This window comes from Excalfactoria chinensis, chromosome 2, assembly GCF_039878825.1.
Source record: "Excalfactoria chinensis isolate bCotChi1 chromosome 2, bCotChi1.hap2, whole genome shotgun sequence".
Classification (NCBI taxonomy): domain Eukaryota; kingdom Metazoa; phylum Chordata; class Aves; order Galliformes; family Phasianidae; genus Excalfactoria; species Excalfactoria chinensis.
Genome location: NC_092826.1, coordinates 120980735 through 120999616, shown reverse-complemented (window position 1 = coordinate 120999616; position 18882 = coordinate 120980735). Strand labels below are relative to the sequence as shown.

General features: G+C 37.3%; 1 protein-coding gene across 5 annotated transcripts in view; it reads left to right on the top strand.

Annotated features, from left to right (window-relative positions):
- CDK14 (cyclin dependent kinase 14) overlaps positions 1 to 18882 on the top strand; it is a 296113-nt gene that overhangs the window by 127344 nt on the left and 149887 nt on the right. For all 5 annotated transcript variants that reach the window (XM_072328324.1, XM_072328329.1, XM_072328328.1 and 2 more), the window contains one exon: positions 8375 to 8437. In XM_072328324.1, coding sequence (XP_072184425.1) covers positions 8375 to 8437 — 63 coding nt within the window. The remainder of the gene's footprint in view (positions 1 to 8374; positions 8438 to 18882) is intronic.

The following is an 18882-nucleotide window of genomic DNA, read 5'->3' as shown; positions in this document are numbered from 1 at the left end:
ACTATTCAGAACGAACAGTTTATGAGGAAACGCCAAAGTATGGATATTTAGAAGAAAAAAAAAAAAAAAAAAAAGGGGGGTGAGATGGCTGAAAACCGTTGAATAAATCATAATGACAGTGACCTGTTTCTATGTCAGTATTAAAGAGAAAAAAAAAAAACACAAAACAACAAATGACCCAAGATTGTTGTAAGGAAGTGTGAGGTTAAACTATAAAACTCTTGAATGACAAGGATAATAAAGCACTGAAAAAGATACTATGGAGTAATGGTTTCTCTACTACTGGCAGTTTCAGGGTTTTGTTAGATTGGTACTTTCTAGGTAGGTCGCTCTGAAAGTAATGCCTCCTATTTGTTTCCATGAAAATTACAGCATTTACAAAAAGCACAGCAATACTATTTGATAGAGCAAATTCTCAGCTACAGAACACTGCTTCTCAACACAGTCAACACCGTTAGCTATGTATTTTTGTCTGCAAAGAACTAGAGCTGCACCAGGAGAGGCGACTAACTGTCACTGTCGTCACTACTGAAATGCACCTCTCACTGCTTCACTGTGCTCACATCCACTGTTTGGTCTCCAGAAATGTTCAGCAAGTGCTGATGAATGTTATAGGTGCAGTTTTTTCCATGTGGAGGAATTCAGTTATGCCTTTGCTTCATATGCACTTCTATGGCAGATGCCATTTTACCAGACTGCCCCTCTGCTGCCATCTGTCACATTGCAACCAAATGTAATGTAATATTGGTTGGGAGGTTCAGCCTTTATAACTACCATATCACCAACATCCATCTCTGACATCATGGGACAACATCATAAAATTGGAGGCATTACTTGAAGAGCAGCCCTCGTATAATACAGATTTCTGTTCAACTCTACAAAAAGTAACATTCCTCATCTTATAATTTCAGTAATAAACTGGTTTTGTCCTGTTCCCTCTGAGGTAAAACCTGACAGCGTCTCAACTTAGAGATTGTCCAATCTAGTTAAACTATTCTCTCTTGGTCTTTAATACTGTGTGTTGTAACTGCTGTTTAATTTCTCTAACAAGAAAATACTCTGATTTACTTGGTGCAGATTAGGGGGAGAAGACAAAAGCAGGTGGAGAGTGATGACTGTAAATCATAAACATAGATTTTCCCTCCTCGATTAGCATTATGCATCTCTGTACTATTTTAGTACTATTGGTAGAAAATAAAGATCTAAGACATTGTTAGAAACTTGGGGTGAGCATTTCTGGCAAAGTAATTCTATTTTTAAAAAGCCTTGGAATCAAAAATATGAATAATTGCAGTTATCTTTATAAAATGGACATAGTTTGATTATATTAAAAAATAAAAATTAAGGAACCATGAATAGGTGTAATCAAGAATCTAGCTTGAATAATAATTTTTATTAATTCTGTGATTATGTATGGACAGTTGTGATTAGGAGGCATGCCCGAAAATAAGCCTCTCAGCCATTGTGGAGAGAGGTCTGCCAGAGGATGCTGAAGCTCTTAGTTAAAGAGTGCACTGCTCTTGCCTGCTGTGAAGACAGCAATTTCTTTGTAGCACAGCACACTGTCATAGCAGTGCTGTGCTAGTGTGTCCAGCCTTGTGGCTGTTTGTGCCTCATCAGCCTCTCTGCTGTGTGTGGTCTTCTTACATGGTCCTGGGGTGACCCCTGTCCCCATCAGCTTGGGGCCGTCTGCCATACTCTAAGGAGAAACTTTCTGTATCTTCAAATGTGATGATGATGACTATTATTGTTATTTGTGGATTTAGTTGATATAGGGAATATAAGTCAGTGCTGTGTGAAATCTAATGATTAAGGAAATTAAAGAAAGAGTGCACGCTCTTAACTGTGTATGTACAGGTATTGTAGGTTGCTCAGTTTGTAAGAACTGTCCCAACATGTTGACTTTGAGGAATGTAATTCCATCACAGTTTAAACAAGCTGATGATCTGCTGCTGCATTTTGGTCATAATAAACAGAAATTGAGATGTGATTTTTTTTTATTTTATTTTATTTTTTTTCCCTTAAAATAATCTGTTTACCGTCTCTTTGACCTTCTTCACATGGAAAGCAAGGTTGATACAGTTATTAAGGTGGAGAGAGAATAAGGAAGATGCATCAGAAGAAATCTGAGTTTTGCTGAAGCCCTCATAGTTTGCTCACCAACTCTTTGCAAGCAATGTGTTCTACCCATCTGAGGCTCAGATCAGGTTATTCTGTGTGCGAGTGGAGGTTTGGTATTAATAAATATATATTGTTTAATACCACCTAAACAACTGTGCATTCTCTTTTTTCTCTGGGATTTTCAGGAAGATTTGTTTATGTATCATGTACTCCCAGCCTCCTATTCTATATGGTAATGATTGTATGTTTTCATATATTTGCCTTTATTGGTCATGTGAGAGAGATCCAAGTCACTGGAAACATCTGTTAGCAAAATTGTTTTCATTGAAGATGTGTTGTTTTTGTTGTTCTCTTTTATATTTTTTCTTGAATCCCTAATACAAGTCCTTCCCCTGGTACTTAAGCCAGCTGCTGTTACTCCCTTCTGCTGTTTTTCTGGATGTTACTCAGAGATGGCTTTTAGGGCACTCTAAGTGAGCGTGGCTAACGCTGTGTGTTCTCATATGGGGAAAAGCCTGAATTGTAGAGAGTCACGGAAATACATGGAAATGAAGGTTTGTGACATTTTTGAAAACACCAGAAGTATTGAACTGTTGTGCAGTAATCTGCAGAACGCTTTGGCTAGAGGATACATTCAATTTAAATAGAATTAACTTCTCTTTGTTCTGTTGTCACATCAAATATTACCACTGCCTGTGGTTTTATTGGTAAATTGCATTATCAGTTTGAGAATTTGTCGGTGACAAAAGGGACAGTATTTTAGTCAGTAAAACTGCTAGGGCATGAATAATGTGTTCTCTCCTTTTAACAGAAAAGAATGGCTTGCAACAGTCTTGCTGCCCAAGTGAAACAATACAATCTGTCTGCTGCATGATGTCATTGCCAGAAGCCAAATAGTGCAGTTTTTGTTTTAATGGAAGGGTTCTTTCACATTGCTGGTTTTACATGATGGGAATGTGGTTGGAAATGCTTCCTGTTCCGTTCACAAGCCCCGGGCTCTGCATGCATTTCAGCTTCAAAAATGACAGCTGAAACCAATTAGGCAGAATTATGGGACAGCTAAGTCACATGTAGATTAATCATCACTGAGGATGAGGAGGGAAGGAGAATGTATTGCATGGAAAGTAGAAATGGCTAATTTAATTAGAAGAGAACGATGGTCAAATTATTATGGAAAAGGGCTGGGGAAGTAGAGCCCATTTCATGTCATTGGCAGTGCCTTTAAAATTAGACATCCTGCTATTTGTCTGAACACATTTTGTGTTGGTTAGCAGAGTCTTTGATTTCTGAGCAAGAGAGCTGAGCAAAATATTTGACGTTCAAGTGAAGCACAGAGCACATCTGAGGACATTTGTAGGTTGTGGTTTACTCATTTATTCATAATTAGAATTCTTTCTTCAAGGGGAGTCTGTATCATCAACATTTGTCTCTTTTTCTTTCTTTTTTTTTTCTGTTTGCAGACTCTTTCTTCCAGAAGTAGAATGCAATGTATGTAAACCTTGGTTCAGCTGTATAAATATTAGCCTGAGTTCTTTTTCCCTCAGCAGACAATTATACAGAATGCGCTCACAAACATACACATGCGTGTGTCTGCTAACATAAAACAGAGCCTTGCTGAACAGAAATGACCTGCACACTTATGCACTGCCATGAATCTACAACAAAACCCCAAAACATGTATTCATGTAAACTCAAATACAAAATTTATTGTGAGAAAAAGAATTATTATCTATTGAGGTTGGAGTGGGTCAAAAGTAGGCATTGTCTGATGTACTTCTATGTAGACTTTAGAAACAGAAGAATGGAAATAGCATGCTGTAGTGGTAGTTTTCTATTCCCTCTCCTCAAGTCCCTAACCAGAATTCACACCATCCAGGGAGGATGCTGAGACTTGCATTGTTCTGCTGGAGGTCCAGTTACTTGCTATGTGCACTGAGGTAAGGGCTTGCATTTTATATAGCTGAGAGAAAGACTTGATAGAGCCTACCTCAAGAACATGCAGCTACATGTGCCAGAACCCCAAATTCAAGTTGCATCTCTGGAGCAATGATCTTCTGGTCTGATTTAGTAAAATACACCTGCTTGAAGAAATCTGATGCTAAAAACATTGATCCATTAATTTGCAGAAAAAATTGTACCTAAGAACTCTTTCTTTCAAGTTTCGCTGTTTCCTCTCAGAAACTTTGCTTTAGTCTTTCACAACTCTTAATGATGTAGATTGCATCCACAGAGTCAGTGAAATTGCTTTTGTGGGAAGCATTGGTGGGAGGAGGTTGAATTACTTACTTAAGGCATAACAGATTTTGTACAAAATGTGTTAATTGACAAAGTCAAGTTCTTAAAATTAATGAGCGCCAATAGAAATGCCTGTGTGATCTCTTTCTGGCATCCTTGGAAGAACCTGTTGTGCAGGTCTGCAGAGGAATGTGCAGTGGAGGTATGGCCTGGTATTTATTGCATAGCTCTCTCTCATCTTAACCCTCATCTTAACCAGGTTTTTTGCTGTCATTGCAAGTTTGCATTACAGTTCAGAAATGATGGACTTCTGCTATTCCACATGAGATTCTGTCTCCCTTGCAAAGTTTCACACACTCACACCTGTAACAAAAGTCGGTCAAAAGAGAGAAGGCCAAATACTCTGAAAATTGAAAACCGAAGTGCTTTTATTGACTGCCCTAAATCAGTGTTCCTGCAGACTCTTTTCTCTGTGCTTCAATTCCCTACCTGATAAAAAGGAATAATGTCACATCTCCCCTGAATTGCTCTCAAAATCATTTATGTTTGTGAAGCATGTGAATAGCATAGCAATAAACAGGGCAGGAAAGCCCATGAGATTAATATTTCTGCTTTCAAGTAGTAAATAAGCCAGAGACTGCAAGCTGTGTGAGAAAGGAAAGGAGAAAAAAAACAACCCATCGCAAAACCAGAACAGCTGTTCTGTAATCAAATGCTCCTAATTCTGCTCAATGAGTATGTCTCATCCTGCAAGGAGGAAAGTATGCGATCACATCAGGCATTTGTAAAGTTATCACAGTGTAAATTCATTGAGCAAACAAATGAAAGGTTGGATAAACACTATTAATCATGGAGTTTCCTTGCTTTTGAGTTCTTCACAATGGAAACTTGATTTATCTCCGTTTAGTTCTATGTAGCTGAGATAAACAGATGACTGCTAACACGCTATTTGTACATATACTTGTGGGCAGATCAGTGGAATTGTAGGAGCAGGAAAGAACGTGATTTTTAATTTGTCTTTGAAATATCAGATAATCTGTCAGTGTGGAATTACCTGTGGTAATTTATCTGTGTTGAGGATTTACAGTGCAACTGACAGAGCTGTTAGAAGCTATAGCTCGAAGCAGAACTGGCCTAGCCAGGTCAGCTTGAGATCAGAATATGTGAGGCAGGCATTGCCAATTACTGGGGAGTCCCTACTGCATTCCTCGTATATCCTGCTTACCTGTAAGGCATCCTCACCTTGGAGATACTGGAGAGAAGACTGTCAAAGGTGTTTGGTTCATTTGTTTTCTTCTTTGCTACCTCATTTCAGCATAGTTTTGTGTTATAACCAATACATAATTCTGTCCTGAATTTTCTTTTAGAGACTATGTTTAATTTAGAACAAAGCACTAGCCACAGCAAACCCTTAGAGTGTGGTATGTCATGTTGTATCTGCAGCCACTGTTCCACTTGGCAAAGCATGTTGCCTTCTGCCTTGAAATATAGTGAGAGGGGAAAAGATTAGTCTTCTATATGGTGCCACAGATAAATAGAGAATGCCATTAGAAAAGTACTTTTGCTCAGTTTTCTCTGTTTCCTTTTCTCATGCTTTCCTAAGTCTTGCATTCATGTCATCATCTGCACTGCCAGCCAAGCATGCAAGCACTGGAGTGGGCACTTGCCTGCCAGAAGGGAATATGGTTTAGAAATAGCTCTTTGCTGCACTCTCAGCTTTCCTGGCTGTACTATTTAATTCAGTGCACACTGAGCCTCTACCTTGGGAAAAGAATAGCAGCTGATGTTGTGCTGTCTCTCTATCTTCTTTTTTTATTTTTAAGTGAGGAACAACTTACTATGATTTTATGAGCTGCTTTCCTGGTTGGTAACATAGTGTTTGGTTGCTTTTATGAAAAAGATTAACTTACTCTTAAGAGTACTTTGCATTTCTTCTTACAGTCTAAATGAAGATCTACTAGAGATTTCTCTATGTTTTTAGCTTGTGAGAAGGGGAAAAATAGATGCCAAAAGGCTGCTGCAGTTGTTGCCCAACTGACTTAGTTTTCAAGGATTCTCTAGAAGTTGTTGCATGTATGAAATTTGCAGTAGATACCCGTAATCAGTTTTTACAGGAGAACTACTGATGCAAGTTATACCAGGCTGTCAGTTGTCCTGGTCCTTGGGATAGGAAGAAGTAAGTAGTGAATGATACTTAACACAAACGAGATCATAGTTGATGATCATGCATGGATGAACAGCATCCATTTATTGACGTGTAAGTGGAAGAAAATGGGTTTATCATAGCAAGTCTATTGGAAATAAAACAATTGGTGTTTCTAGTGATGTGACTGAAGAGTGGGGTGAAAGCTCTTAGTTGTTTTTTTTTTTTTTTAAATGACTGGGTTAACAAGTGACTTTCTTAGTTTCCTTACTGCCAATAACAGTAACACAAAATAAAGCTGTCTGATGTGCTGATGAGTACTGAAGGATGATTACTGGTCCGTTTTTTGCACAGCTTATTGATATAGTCACAAAAAACTAATGGGGAACCACTGTATGGACAGTAAATATTCACTAACTTGGATAAGTTTTTCAGTTACTTTGTAAATGTGTTCACTAATTTTACAGTGGTAACTGTAAGCTGAAGTATGTATTACTGCAGTTCGTGTTTTGGAGGAAGTTCTGTTATGTGATACCTGTGGTGGTGAAGCTGTTTGTGAGATTTGCATGGCTCACTTTGGAACCCAAGCAGTGTCTTGCATTGAAGAATTTTGCTATCTTGAAACCAAGGAAGAGCAACAAAAAAAGTGTAATAGTGCACAGCCTCATCAACCTGCACATCTCACACCATTGCAATATCAATTCCATATGTGCAATGCATTCTCATCATCTTTGAAGATGATACACAGTTGTGGTCAGCATCGATCTTGCATCACAGCAGATTAAATTTCCCTATGTATCCATCTAATGATAAACAGCACTATGCTGCACAGGGAAATTACATTGGTATGTGGAAGGCAGTTTTTATCCAAAACTCTCACCTTCAGACTTCCCCTATTTCGCTGGTCTGTTCTGGATGTGAGGGAGGCATCACCAAGCAGCTTTTCAAGGAATGCTGGATGATTTTTACCAGATGTGTTCTGAAACCAGATTTAGAAGTCAGAGTGGTTTTGGTGGTTATTCCAGTGCATATTTTTGCTTTGTTTATTCTGAACATAATTCCAGAAGCTGAGTTGTGCGAACAAATCAGAGAAGCAAAATGCCTCTTCACTGAGCGTATGCTGCTGGTTGGTAGGAAATTGAGGAAATGCAAGAGAAAAATTCAAAGAAAATAATGATTCCATAGTAAAAATAATAAATATCCATTAGTAAGCACTATGTATTATACCAATGAATAGATTTAACCAATACACTGCAAGTCTCCTTATTTTCTTAAATATTTTATGGTGTATTTGCAGGAAAGATATGCAACTGTGAAGTGGAAATGTAGTGTTTGAGTCTTCAGTGAGGAACTCTGCTAAAACTTCTGTAATTAATAGCTGTACACATATATGTTTATAACATGGGCTTCTTTTTGAGCTGAAAAGTATCATCAAATTCTCTGATATGCTGTGCCTTTTATATTTATTTTCTAAATCATTAAAACATCTTAACCTAAAATTATATTTAAAAGTCAATGTTTTAACAAATAATACGAGTAGCATTTGAGGTTCTGTCTTAGTTCTTCCTCTTCCCCCATATATTATCTGGGTGGCATTGACAGTGATATGGTCATATAAGCTATAAAATGATGCTGAAATTCAAATAGTTCATTTACCATATGCAAGACAATAGAAACAAATTCAATTTACATTCATTGAATATTCATATCAGTCAGGTTAAAGATTATTAAAAAAATAATAGCCTAAAGGTACAGGTATGTGTGTGAAAAATCTCCTTATTTTCCATTTGTTCTCTCCACTCCTACGTAGGAGGATATTTATTATTGTAGTCATACAGATATTAATACACTTTTTTCCATCTGGCTTTCTTCTAGCACACTGATTTATGTCAGTACATGGACAAACACCCTGGAGGGCTTCATCCAGAAAATGTGAAGGTAAGAGTCAAAAAGAGGACATGCATGACAAGTACAGTAATGATAAATGTATGTATAAACTCCTGTCAGTGGTTTTGTTGAAGCTAATTACTAGCTAAAGGGAAAATGATTGGCATTTGAATTATATTTATACATTTATATATACACATGCATATATATATGTATGTAAAGAAAAAATACTTGAACTTTCCTCTAAAAGGAACTTTTGTAATCTCTAAAGTTGATTCCAAGACAGAAGGTATGAGTAAATAGTGTTACAGCGTTGGTAATCCCTCTCTTCCATTGAAAGGCTTACTTTTACGACAAGACAATATGGCCATAAAAGCCCGGAGTAAACATGTTGAAGGCTCCAGTGAGGTACTTCACTATAGGGTCATGGAGTCTGAGGGGACTATGACAAGTCATATTATCTGATTGTACTGCTTTTTGTACGAACATATGAAATCCTTTAGCTCCTTCATTCTGATTAGCCATTTTTGTAGCTGATCTCACTGTTTTTCATTTTTCTGTTCTAAGGCAGATATTAAGAATCACTTTGCAGCAAGAGGTGTTATTAGCAGGATTTACTGGATAAATAGATTGGTAGAGGCTTGATTCAGTTGCCTTCTGGGAATTAAGCCAAATTATTTTAGCATTAAAGGGAAGCCAGTCAGACATGCAGAGGGTGTCTTGTGCATGTAGATCACACAGATAGTTGTTACACTTGTCTTGCACTTTGACATCATTCCCATTGTTGTTCTTTGGAAGTGATTAAATCTTCTCTTTTCATGCTGAGAATTTTACTCAGTGTCTTGTTTCCCAAACACAGAAACTGAGAAATTCTGAGTATCTTTTCTCTGGAAAATTCAAAAGACCTTTTTGGTTTAAGGAAGCAAAATATTTCAAATGTGGCAATAAATTCTTATTTTCTGCCATCTTTTACTGAACAGTGACATGCGCAGTATATTAAATTAAATGAATATGACTGCTGCCAAAAAAGAAACGGTACAGTTCTTCCTTGTTGTACATGTTTAGCCAAACTGATATAAACAGATTTCCTTTTGAAAATAGGTGATATGCATGCCACAAGATAGCATCCTTGTAACCTGTGACTGTCACTCAGACATTTTGGCAGTGTGAACAGGAAAGGTCTTTCAGAAAGTGCTGGCTTTACAGTCCCTCTCTGAGTCCAGCCCCTCCTCTGTGGGGCATGTGGGAGATCATCTTCTTGACAGCTTCTGAGCTTCTTCACTGATGAGTTTCTTTTGTTTCATTTCAAGTGCTGAATGTGTTTCTTGATACAGTGGCTTTGTGTTTCACTTCCCTTTGTGGAAAGCTGAACTTTCTGCTCTGTGAGCTTTGGGATAAACAACTATTGGTTTGAAAGTCCCTTATGCTGCTTCAGCCTCATAGGAATACTGCAGGGCTGCAGCGCTGGGTAACTTAAGACCTAATATGTAGCAGTCATTGTAGCTTTAATTGCTCCCCAGTGTGCAGAGATTGGTATTCACATAATTCTACTTTTTCTTGACAATATCAGGGCCCAGTGAGTTTGTGTTGGAGGAGGACAGGCATACGTGGATAATTAGGCTTGCTAATGCATCGCTCCACTAAATCCTGAGTTACCTGTCTTCTGAAGCTAATTTACTGTAGAAACCATATATAAATGTTGAGGCAGGAGGAAGGCTGTTTAGTGGGCTTTGCTGTTTAGTGGGCCGGCTGCCCTAGGGGCATTGCTAAGTGCTGGGTGAGTTGATGAGGGAGCTGCAACAGGAGAAGCTTTTTCCTCTCAAAGCTTGCTGCAGTGTTCAGCAGCACTCCCAGTTAATGAGAAATATTTCTTTAGGTAGCTAAGTCTGATGTACTGCTAGTTCCGATTTTTTTTTTTTTTTTTAATTTTTATTTTTTAATTAAATCCAAATCAAGTATTAATAGAAAGGAACTGGAAAAAGAAGGAAAAACACAGGGAAGTTGGAGCAGATGGAACTGTCTTTCTGCTGTAAGTGTCCTGTAGGACTATTAAAATTACTTTTTCTTCTCTTGGACAACATTAATGAAGATTGATTGTCTTTGCTACACAGGATCTATTAGGAGGCCAGCAGCAAAAGCTAGCCTTAATTTATAGCAGTACTAAAACCTAGCATGGTGATTTGAGCTCTTACCATTCAAACACTGAATCAGCCTGTCTGGGGTTTCAGTGGAATCTTTACCTGCTCTGAAAAAATAAAACTGCTCAGCCAAACACAAGGCTTTCTTCAGTGAGGAGGACAAGCTGTGCAGAGCAAGGAACTCAGTCCTGAACCCAAACAACTCCCAGACCATAGCCAGCCTGCAAATTAAAAGCTTACATTGCTCTTTTCTTGCAAAGGGTTATGATGGCTACTGCATAGTATCTTAATGCTTTGTTGCACTGTACTCAATTCGTTAACACACATAATCCCTGCTCTGAAGCTTTGCCACCTATTTTGGTTCTAGCTTCTGGATGCAGTTGTCCATCTGAAACTATAGCTGATATTCAGGGGTTGAACTGAGCTGTGTTAATTTGTAATTGTGCCTTCTCTCCCTGCCAGCCCTTCTTGCTACAGTTTCAGAATTTAGACATTGTTTGTTCAGAACTGCTCGTTATGTGATCTCCAAATCCATTTTTAAAAACTTCCACTTGAGCAATTATATCCCAGAAGCAACAAATTACTCTTGGCTCTCTGGGGCTAACCTGTGGGATTAAGTCATTGATGCTCTCCCCGTGTGACCAAAGGCTCCCTGCCTTTTAAATTTGTTCTAAAGGAAGCTACAGCCTACTGATGGATATTTCTTTCTGGCTTGTTGCCAGCTGTAATAAATACAAAGCCAGGTAATCTTTCTTTTTCCAAAAATATTGTACATTAGTTCCTGTAAAACAGGACTTTGCAGAAATGCAGAAGCGAAGACATTATTTACTTATATTTTGGTTTGCTGTAGAACATATTAATCCTAATTACATTTCTGAATTCTCACCATACTTACAGGCTAAAACAATGCTGTTCCCTCAGGCTTCCTTTTAGATGAAGAACTGTAAATAAAATAAAATGCAAATTACTTTGATGGACACACATACTACTGTCCCCTTGGGTGTTGTGTTTGACATTGCCTTTCTTTGTGGTTTAGGATAGAATTTTTGCTGTCACTTAGATATCTTAAGTAAAGAATTAACAGAATATTACAAGTACATGGAAACATGAAGAAGTATGTCTCCATTTGTAGTTGTAAGAGTCTTGGGATGATATGTGCAAGCAAACAAAAAATACAGCCTGCGGAAGAGAACACTCTGAGGAGTCCTCAGAGTGGCCTTTCAGTATCTGAAGGAGGGCTGTAAGAAAGATGGGGACAGCCTCTTTAACCGGGTCTGTTGTGATAGAATGAAGGCAAATTATTTAAAATTAAAAAAGATGAGATATGTTATTATGATAAGGATGGTGAAGCACTGGCACAGGTTGCCTGTAAAGGTGCTGGATGCCCTGTCCCTGGAGATGTTTAAGGTCAAGCTGAATCAGGCCGTGAACAACTTGATCTAGCTGTAGGTGTCCCTGTTCATTCTGTGGGAATTGGAAGTAGATGACCTTTAAAAGTCTTTTCCAACTCAAACGGTTCATTATTCTGTGATCTTGGTTACTTAAGTGTGCTAAATGCCTGCAACATCTTTCTAGCTAGAAGGGAAATCAGCAGAAAAGAGTAATTTCAGTCTATAATTTCTCCAAAGACTGTTACTTCCAAATTTACAACTATATACAACTTTGGTAAGTAACAAGCTTGCGTATCTACTATTTTTTTTACAACTATATGTGAATATACTGTATATGGTATTACAACTAGAGATGAGAAAAGAAAAAAGCAAACCATTAAATAAGTCATTGTTTAATTGGCACAGTCTCATCTTCTTTTCTCTGGTTTTGAAGATGTCTTTTTCAGTTTTTCCAAAACTGAAGGCAGGCAAATATCTTAAATATATGCCCCCAGGTATAAGTTTTGCCCTGTTCTGCATCTACTGGAAGGTTCTGATGAAACCTGGATGGAGCAGTGTGCTGTGTGGAGCTACAAAGATTCTAAGTGTGACTATAGAAAACTGGAAGAACAGGACTTATTTCTGACTTCCTACAGTTTATGCTTCTTGGACTCTTGAAATATCTGGATTTCTTTCTACAGCATAAGCTCAAATGGTCATAGTAGTGAACTGAGTCTGCAAGCTCCCTTTTGTGATGGGCTTCATTTTGATTTGTGCCTCTTTTGGTCTGGTACAGGGCCACCTCCCCACTGTTTTGACATATCTTCTTGGTTCTCCTCAGTCTTTGTAACAGCTGTCTACAGATGGCTCTTGTTTCATAAACTTACAATTCATTTTTTAAAGATCTACTTTTCGGCACTCCTGCACATTCTATGAAAATGTATCACACCGCTAAAACTGTTCTTAACCTTCCTTTTACCTTTGAAATAATAGAGCTGTTTAACTGCATTTTTTACCCCGTATTATTGCATTCCCAGTCACATTTTATTTTTATCTGTACTTAAAATCATTTTTCCCTTTTGATTCATTTATTTTATAGCTGAGTTCATTATTTCTAACTCCTATTATTGGTGAAACAAGTGGAGCGCAGGCTTACATCTGTCATGCCTCTTTGTATTCCTTCCTTTAAAATAAATACATTAACGAAAGCTGGTTTGCTTCTTAATTAGTGATGCTGCATTGAAATAGCTGTAGTCTTTTGGGAAAAGCTAAAAGAGAGTTTTTCTCTCTGCGTTTTTTTTTCTCTTGTTTCCCTGCTTGCACTGTTGGAGGTAATATTGGTTTGTGTGAGTATTTGACTTCAAAAAGAAAAGGCATCTCTGACAAAATAAAAAGTCACTAGCTTCTTACCCACTGTTCTTTAATCTGTGCAACACCAGTCTGAATGACAATGTGCTTGTCAACCAGACAGAAACTGTCTCCATCTCTTAAAATCACTTGCTAAATCTTTTACTTCAGGCAACTTGGAAGGTTCCTATCATCTACTGTGACCGGAGGGAGCAAGAGCTTCCAGTTTGTTCGTCTTCCATCTAATATTGCTGCTCTAATTTGTTCCTCTCCCTGGGCACCTTTTCTCTTCCCAGGGCCAAAAAGCAATAAGGAGAAATAGTCAAGCTACTGTTGATGAACTTTGCATGCAGGGAACAAGAGTATTCAGCCTTCTCCCAGGAGTGCACAACTTCAGCTCTTACCCTTCTCAATTCTGAATCTTCCTTTCTCCCAGGAAGTGAGATGCAGCAGACATCCATGTAGAAATTATGGACTTTTTTTTTTTTTTTTTTTTTTTTTTAAAGCAAAATCTCAGCCCCTGCCTACAACCTTTAGAAAGTACTTTATCACTCTAAGACTGAAGTTCTAAGTCAGAGAAAACTGTTGACTCTCAAGGTGACGTGATATCTGTGGCAAAGAATGGGGTGGAATTCCAGTAATCTCTAGTACTGTAATCTCTAGTACAAATATGTTTAAATAAAATAAAATAAAATCTAGTTTCAGTATTAAATCTACAGGAAAAAAAAGAAAAAAAAAAAGAAAAAGAAAATAGATGAAAAGAAAGGTAATGAATAGGAACTGTTGAAACATTATGGGGTGCAACAAGATTTTTCCATGCAAGTGCTCAAGAAGCAATCAGTGATCTAAGTTAACAAAAATGAAAAAAGAATCCTGTATCAGCTATGTCAAATAAACTTGATTTACTAAACTAAGGTTCTATTACTGGCCTCCTAAACAAGATGAAGTGCTGGATGAATTGAAAATACTAAAATACAGTTATGTGATGTTATCAGAAATCTTAGGTTTGCTCTGGCACTTAAGTCTTTTTCAGCATTCATTTATTTCTCTCTCCATACAGCAGTACTATGAATGTTGTCCTTAACTAATGATTGCAGTTTTTAGAGTAGAATCCACTCTTGACAGATGAATAATTTTGGCATTTAATGACTAATGTGAAAATTAATAATTTGAGTCAAAGTTATCTTATGTCTTCTGCAAACATAAATATTTATAAATAAACTGATTACTGTTGTATAATTACCCATAGCACAAAGAATAGGTTAGCATTTGGAATATGGAAGGATAGATAGGTAATTTATATCCAAGCTCCACAAGGCTTACTGAGTAGGAGATGCAGTTGCTGAAACTTTGGCAGTAACAGAGCATTATGTATTGGCTCTTGCTAGGCAGAAACTCTAGTTGAGATTTGTAATACAAAAAACATGTTTGTTAGTAAAGCATCGTATCTGAAAAGAATGATTATTATTAGTATTTTTTTCTGGGTTTTGGTCGTGACATCCCTGTGGTGCTTCTGTTTTGTTTTTTTTTCCATCATGTGATTGCACTGTGGTGTCCTTTGGGGGAATGTGTGTTGAAGCACATGGCCTGTCCTGTGTCTCTATGGGACAGATGTGGGACTAAGTGATGTTGGAGAAGATATGACATGTGAGTTCCTTTCTGTATCTGGTGGTGTCTGATTGCCAGGGACTTAGATACTCAGGAATTCTACAATGAAACCATTACATCAGGCTACAGTGAAATTTCGTATCTTGTTTCACCTATCTCATTAACTCACTGGAATCTGGTGAAAACATGCTTTTTACTCTGAAATATGTATCTATTATGGTGGTCATTTTAATTTTAGCAGTCATTACTGAAAGCAAATCAAATAAATGTGATGCTTTTGAAATCTCTCTCCTGCACACTGAAATTAGTGATGTTGCTGAAGTAGAGCTGAATGAAAAATGTATTTCAACAGATATGTTAAGTTGGAAGCAAGGGTGCTTAATGTGGTTGAGAAGTTGGTATTTTTCATTCCTCATCCACTGAACAAGCAGGTGTACAGCAGACAGAATAATGTTATGCTAAATTAACGTTGCCTTTTACACATGGCATTGAGAATTGATTATTTAAATTAGACATTTTAGTTATCAGACATTAAATATGGCACCAGCATTTCACTTGACTTTATGTCAGTCTTGTCACTTAAAGTAATGATTTGATAATATGCACAACTGTGAAGAGTAAACATAGAATCTTTATCAGTGTGTTAAAATTCATGCTAGAAGAATGCCATTTTTACATTTACTGCAGTGAGAAATATGTGCAAACCCTACATCAAAATGAATATGTGCATATGTAATGTTTTGTCTATATGTGCAATGTATGAGCCACATGGTTCACATATGGCAAAAAAATAAAATAAAATAATAATAATAATAGAATATTGTAGGGCTGAAGAAAGCATTTTCCTGGGCATCTAAAATTGGTGAGGTACCAACTGTGATCCCAGCCTTGTTCAGCATGGGAGTGTATTGATGAAATGGAAAATAGGGGATTTTGTTGCGATTTATTTTATTTTTTTTTATAAGTCTTAAAGTCTATAAGTTCCATAAGCCTTCCACTTATTGAACATTAGTAGATGACTGTAACTGATCATAAGGGAGTGTCTTTATGTTCAGTTAATTAAGCACACCTTCCTCATTGCAAATGGCTGTAGTTGTACCCTGAGGGGAGAAAAAATGATTAAAGGAACATCAAAGAGAATAGAAGTTAGCCAATTAACACTTTCCAGACTCTTTCCTGTTCAGTTCTGCAGCCAGTAAGTAGAAAAGTCTGTATTTTTAGGATCTTTTAAAAGGTAAATTTTATGATCTGTGTTCTCAGTGGCTGTATCATTATATATTTCTTTGTGGAATTGTCTTTGGAGAACTTTAGTGTAAGGAAGGCAAGAACAAGTTAGAAGCCTTTCAAAATGATTTTTGGATAGAAGTATTTTAAAATTCTTTTTGAGAGAATTCGATTTGAGGAAGGTCAGAGAGGAGTATCTTCTATTATATAAAGCTTATTATGATCATGAAAGACATACTGATTCAAATAGCTAACATTTTTTTTTTATCCTGATAAGATCATTTATTCATCTCAAATCAACACTTTATTCCTGGAATTTCTTCATCTGACTGTTTAAGCAAAAGAGTCTATGTAGCTCTGACCTAAAAAGTTAGGTATTTCCTCAGGACATTCTTAGAAGTGAAAACTTGTGTTTTATCTTGTGAGTATTATCCTGGTTAGAAGATGATAAAAGAATATCAAAACCAGCAGTGGTTAAAGATCGTGCATGTTCAGTTTTTGGCACATTACCTGAAGTCACACAAATATTTCTCATTGTCTCAGTGTTCATAAATATTACCAGGTAGATTTTTCGCATGCTAATGGCTTAAGACAACTAGATCTAAAATTCCCAAACCGTGTAGTAAACATAAACCTAGCCCAGCACAGTGTTCGGTTGAGTTTGTTTCTAAGGCTGTGTAATTGTACTGCGTAGGCAAAGTATGATGGTTGAAAGCATGAGGTGTCCTGAGTTGGGTTACTTTTACTGGCATTTTTATATTTGATGGCTTATTAAGACTGAATATAATATTGATTGATGCTGAATGGACACAAGAGAATTCCAATGATTATGTGATACCCAGCTGGTGTGTATTAATACATACAGCAAGCAGGAGCATTTGTGTTATCAGTGATGATAACGCTTGTGCAGTATTGTGTATTACTTTTTGAAAGTAACTGTGTTAATACAGTGCTATGAGCTTGCTAAAGGATTGGCACATCAATCTAGTCTTGCTTCAGCTTACTTCTGACCCGCTGATGTGAACTCAAGGTCCAGTTTAGCTCAGCTCCTTTTATGTTCTCTTGCTACAAAGATTTCTGTGCATCTTCTGTAGACTAAAAGGTTTCATGCAGCTTTCTGCTTTAGTATTTAGGGCCAGGTTCTTTATTTTCGCAATAAAACATGGGGTATGGGAGTTCAAATGCTCCATTCAGAAATCACTCTTTGTCATCAGTAAAAGACAATTCCTCTCTTTAAAAAATCCCCTGCAGGCCTTTGGGGCAGTGTCTTTATTGTCACTGGGATCCTCGATGCCTCAGCAGACACCATGCAGAAATTATACATTTTCTGGAGGGTCTGTTTGGCAATGTTGTGAATTATTTCCTGCTTTTCACTCGCTTCAGCATGCTTTGCCAGAAACTCTTTTTACCTTCTCTGGAAATGGAAAGCAATTATGTGGCCTCATCTGGGCAAGCTCTACACAGATCATCTGTATGTGGTCAGCCTCCTTTATCATTTTGTTATTCAGAGCTATCTGAGACTATGTCAGAAAGCATTAACTCCCATCAGTCTTACCCTGTAGATGTGCTTTGGATGGCCTCTGTTAAAGTTTAGTTTATATGTTCATTTGGATGAGAAGAGCTCAAGTTCCTATATGACTTTTGGGGGCCAACAAGATAGTAAAGCACTTTGCTGTACATGAGCTATCTTGCAGCTGTACAATGGTCTAGCTTGTACACTTGCCCAGACTCACAATAAACTGAAAGCAGGGCTGTTAAGCCAGGGAGCTGGCAAGTCTCTCAAAATATTTAATTGGTTTAAACAGGCATTTGGTCAAAAGTTACATGTAGCTCAAGCGGCTGCCAGGACATACACCATAAAACTAGGTTCATTTGTTATAGATGCCAGTATTTTTGTCATTGATAACTTTCTCTTTTAAGTTTTAAAGGGTGCTAATAATCTTTTAATATCACAGTCTATAAACTCCAGATTGTCTTTGGCCTGTGTGCATTTTTCTCACTGTGACAATGAAAATTCTTCATTAGAACATGTAGCTCAGATTAAAGTGAAAACTCAGTGTAATTGTTCAGGCTGAAGAAGTTTGTTTTGTTTTGTTTTGTTGTTTTTACAGGCATCCTAAATAAGCAAGGCCTGAAACATACACACACACACACACACATACACACCTATATATATCTAAACTTTTTTTTGTCTGAATATGAAAACTGAGTATCCTAGCACAAGATTAAATCTTTCCAAAAGCCTTATTTCTATAGACTTAGCCTGCTTCTGTTTTTTGTCTCTTCCAGTTTTCATCACAACAACCCTTATCATTTTATGAGTCTCTCATTTTATCACCAACTCTCCATTGTTAGTAATAAACAGCAAACAGTACACAAGTAATGTCCCAGCTTTTTTATTACAGGTTATTTGAAGGCTATATAGCTTTGTTTATGACAATGGAAATTTTAAAGCTAGTAATACACAAGCTCAAGAGCTCTTATATATAATTTCTTCTCTCACAAAAAGCCCGTTGACAAGAGTTGATATTGGCTTGACTCTGTTTAGAGTCTTCCTTTGGTCTACAGGTTCTATGGCAGCTCCACCATCAGAGCTGAGAGGAGATGTTAGTTGAGGGACCTGTTCACAACCCCTACAGAAGCCCCTGGCTGAAGTTTCAGCACTGTCAGAGTTGAGCAAGATGAAGGAAGTTGAGCAAAGAACAGGTTAAATGAGGATTTGGCTGTGGTTTTGGGGGAATGCTGATTTCAGGTCAAGTGTATATGTATATAACGGGTAAAGGTACCTAATTCGGAATTAATTTCTGTC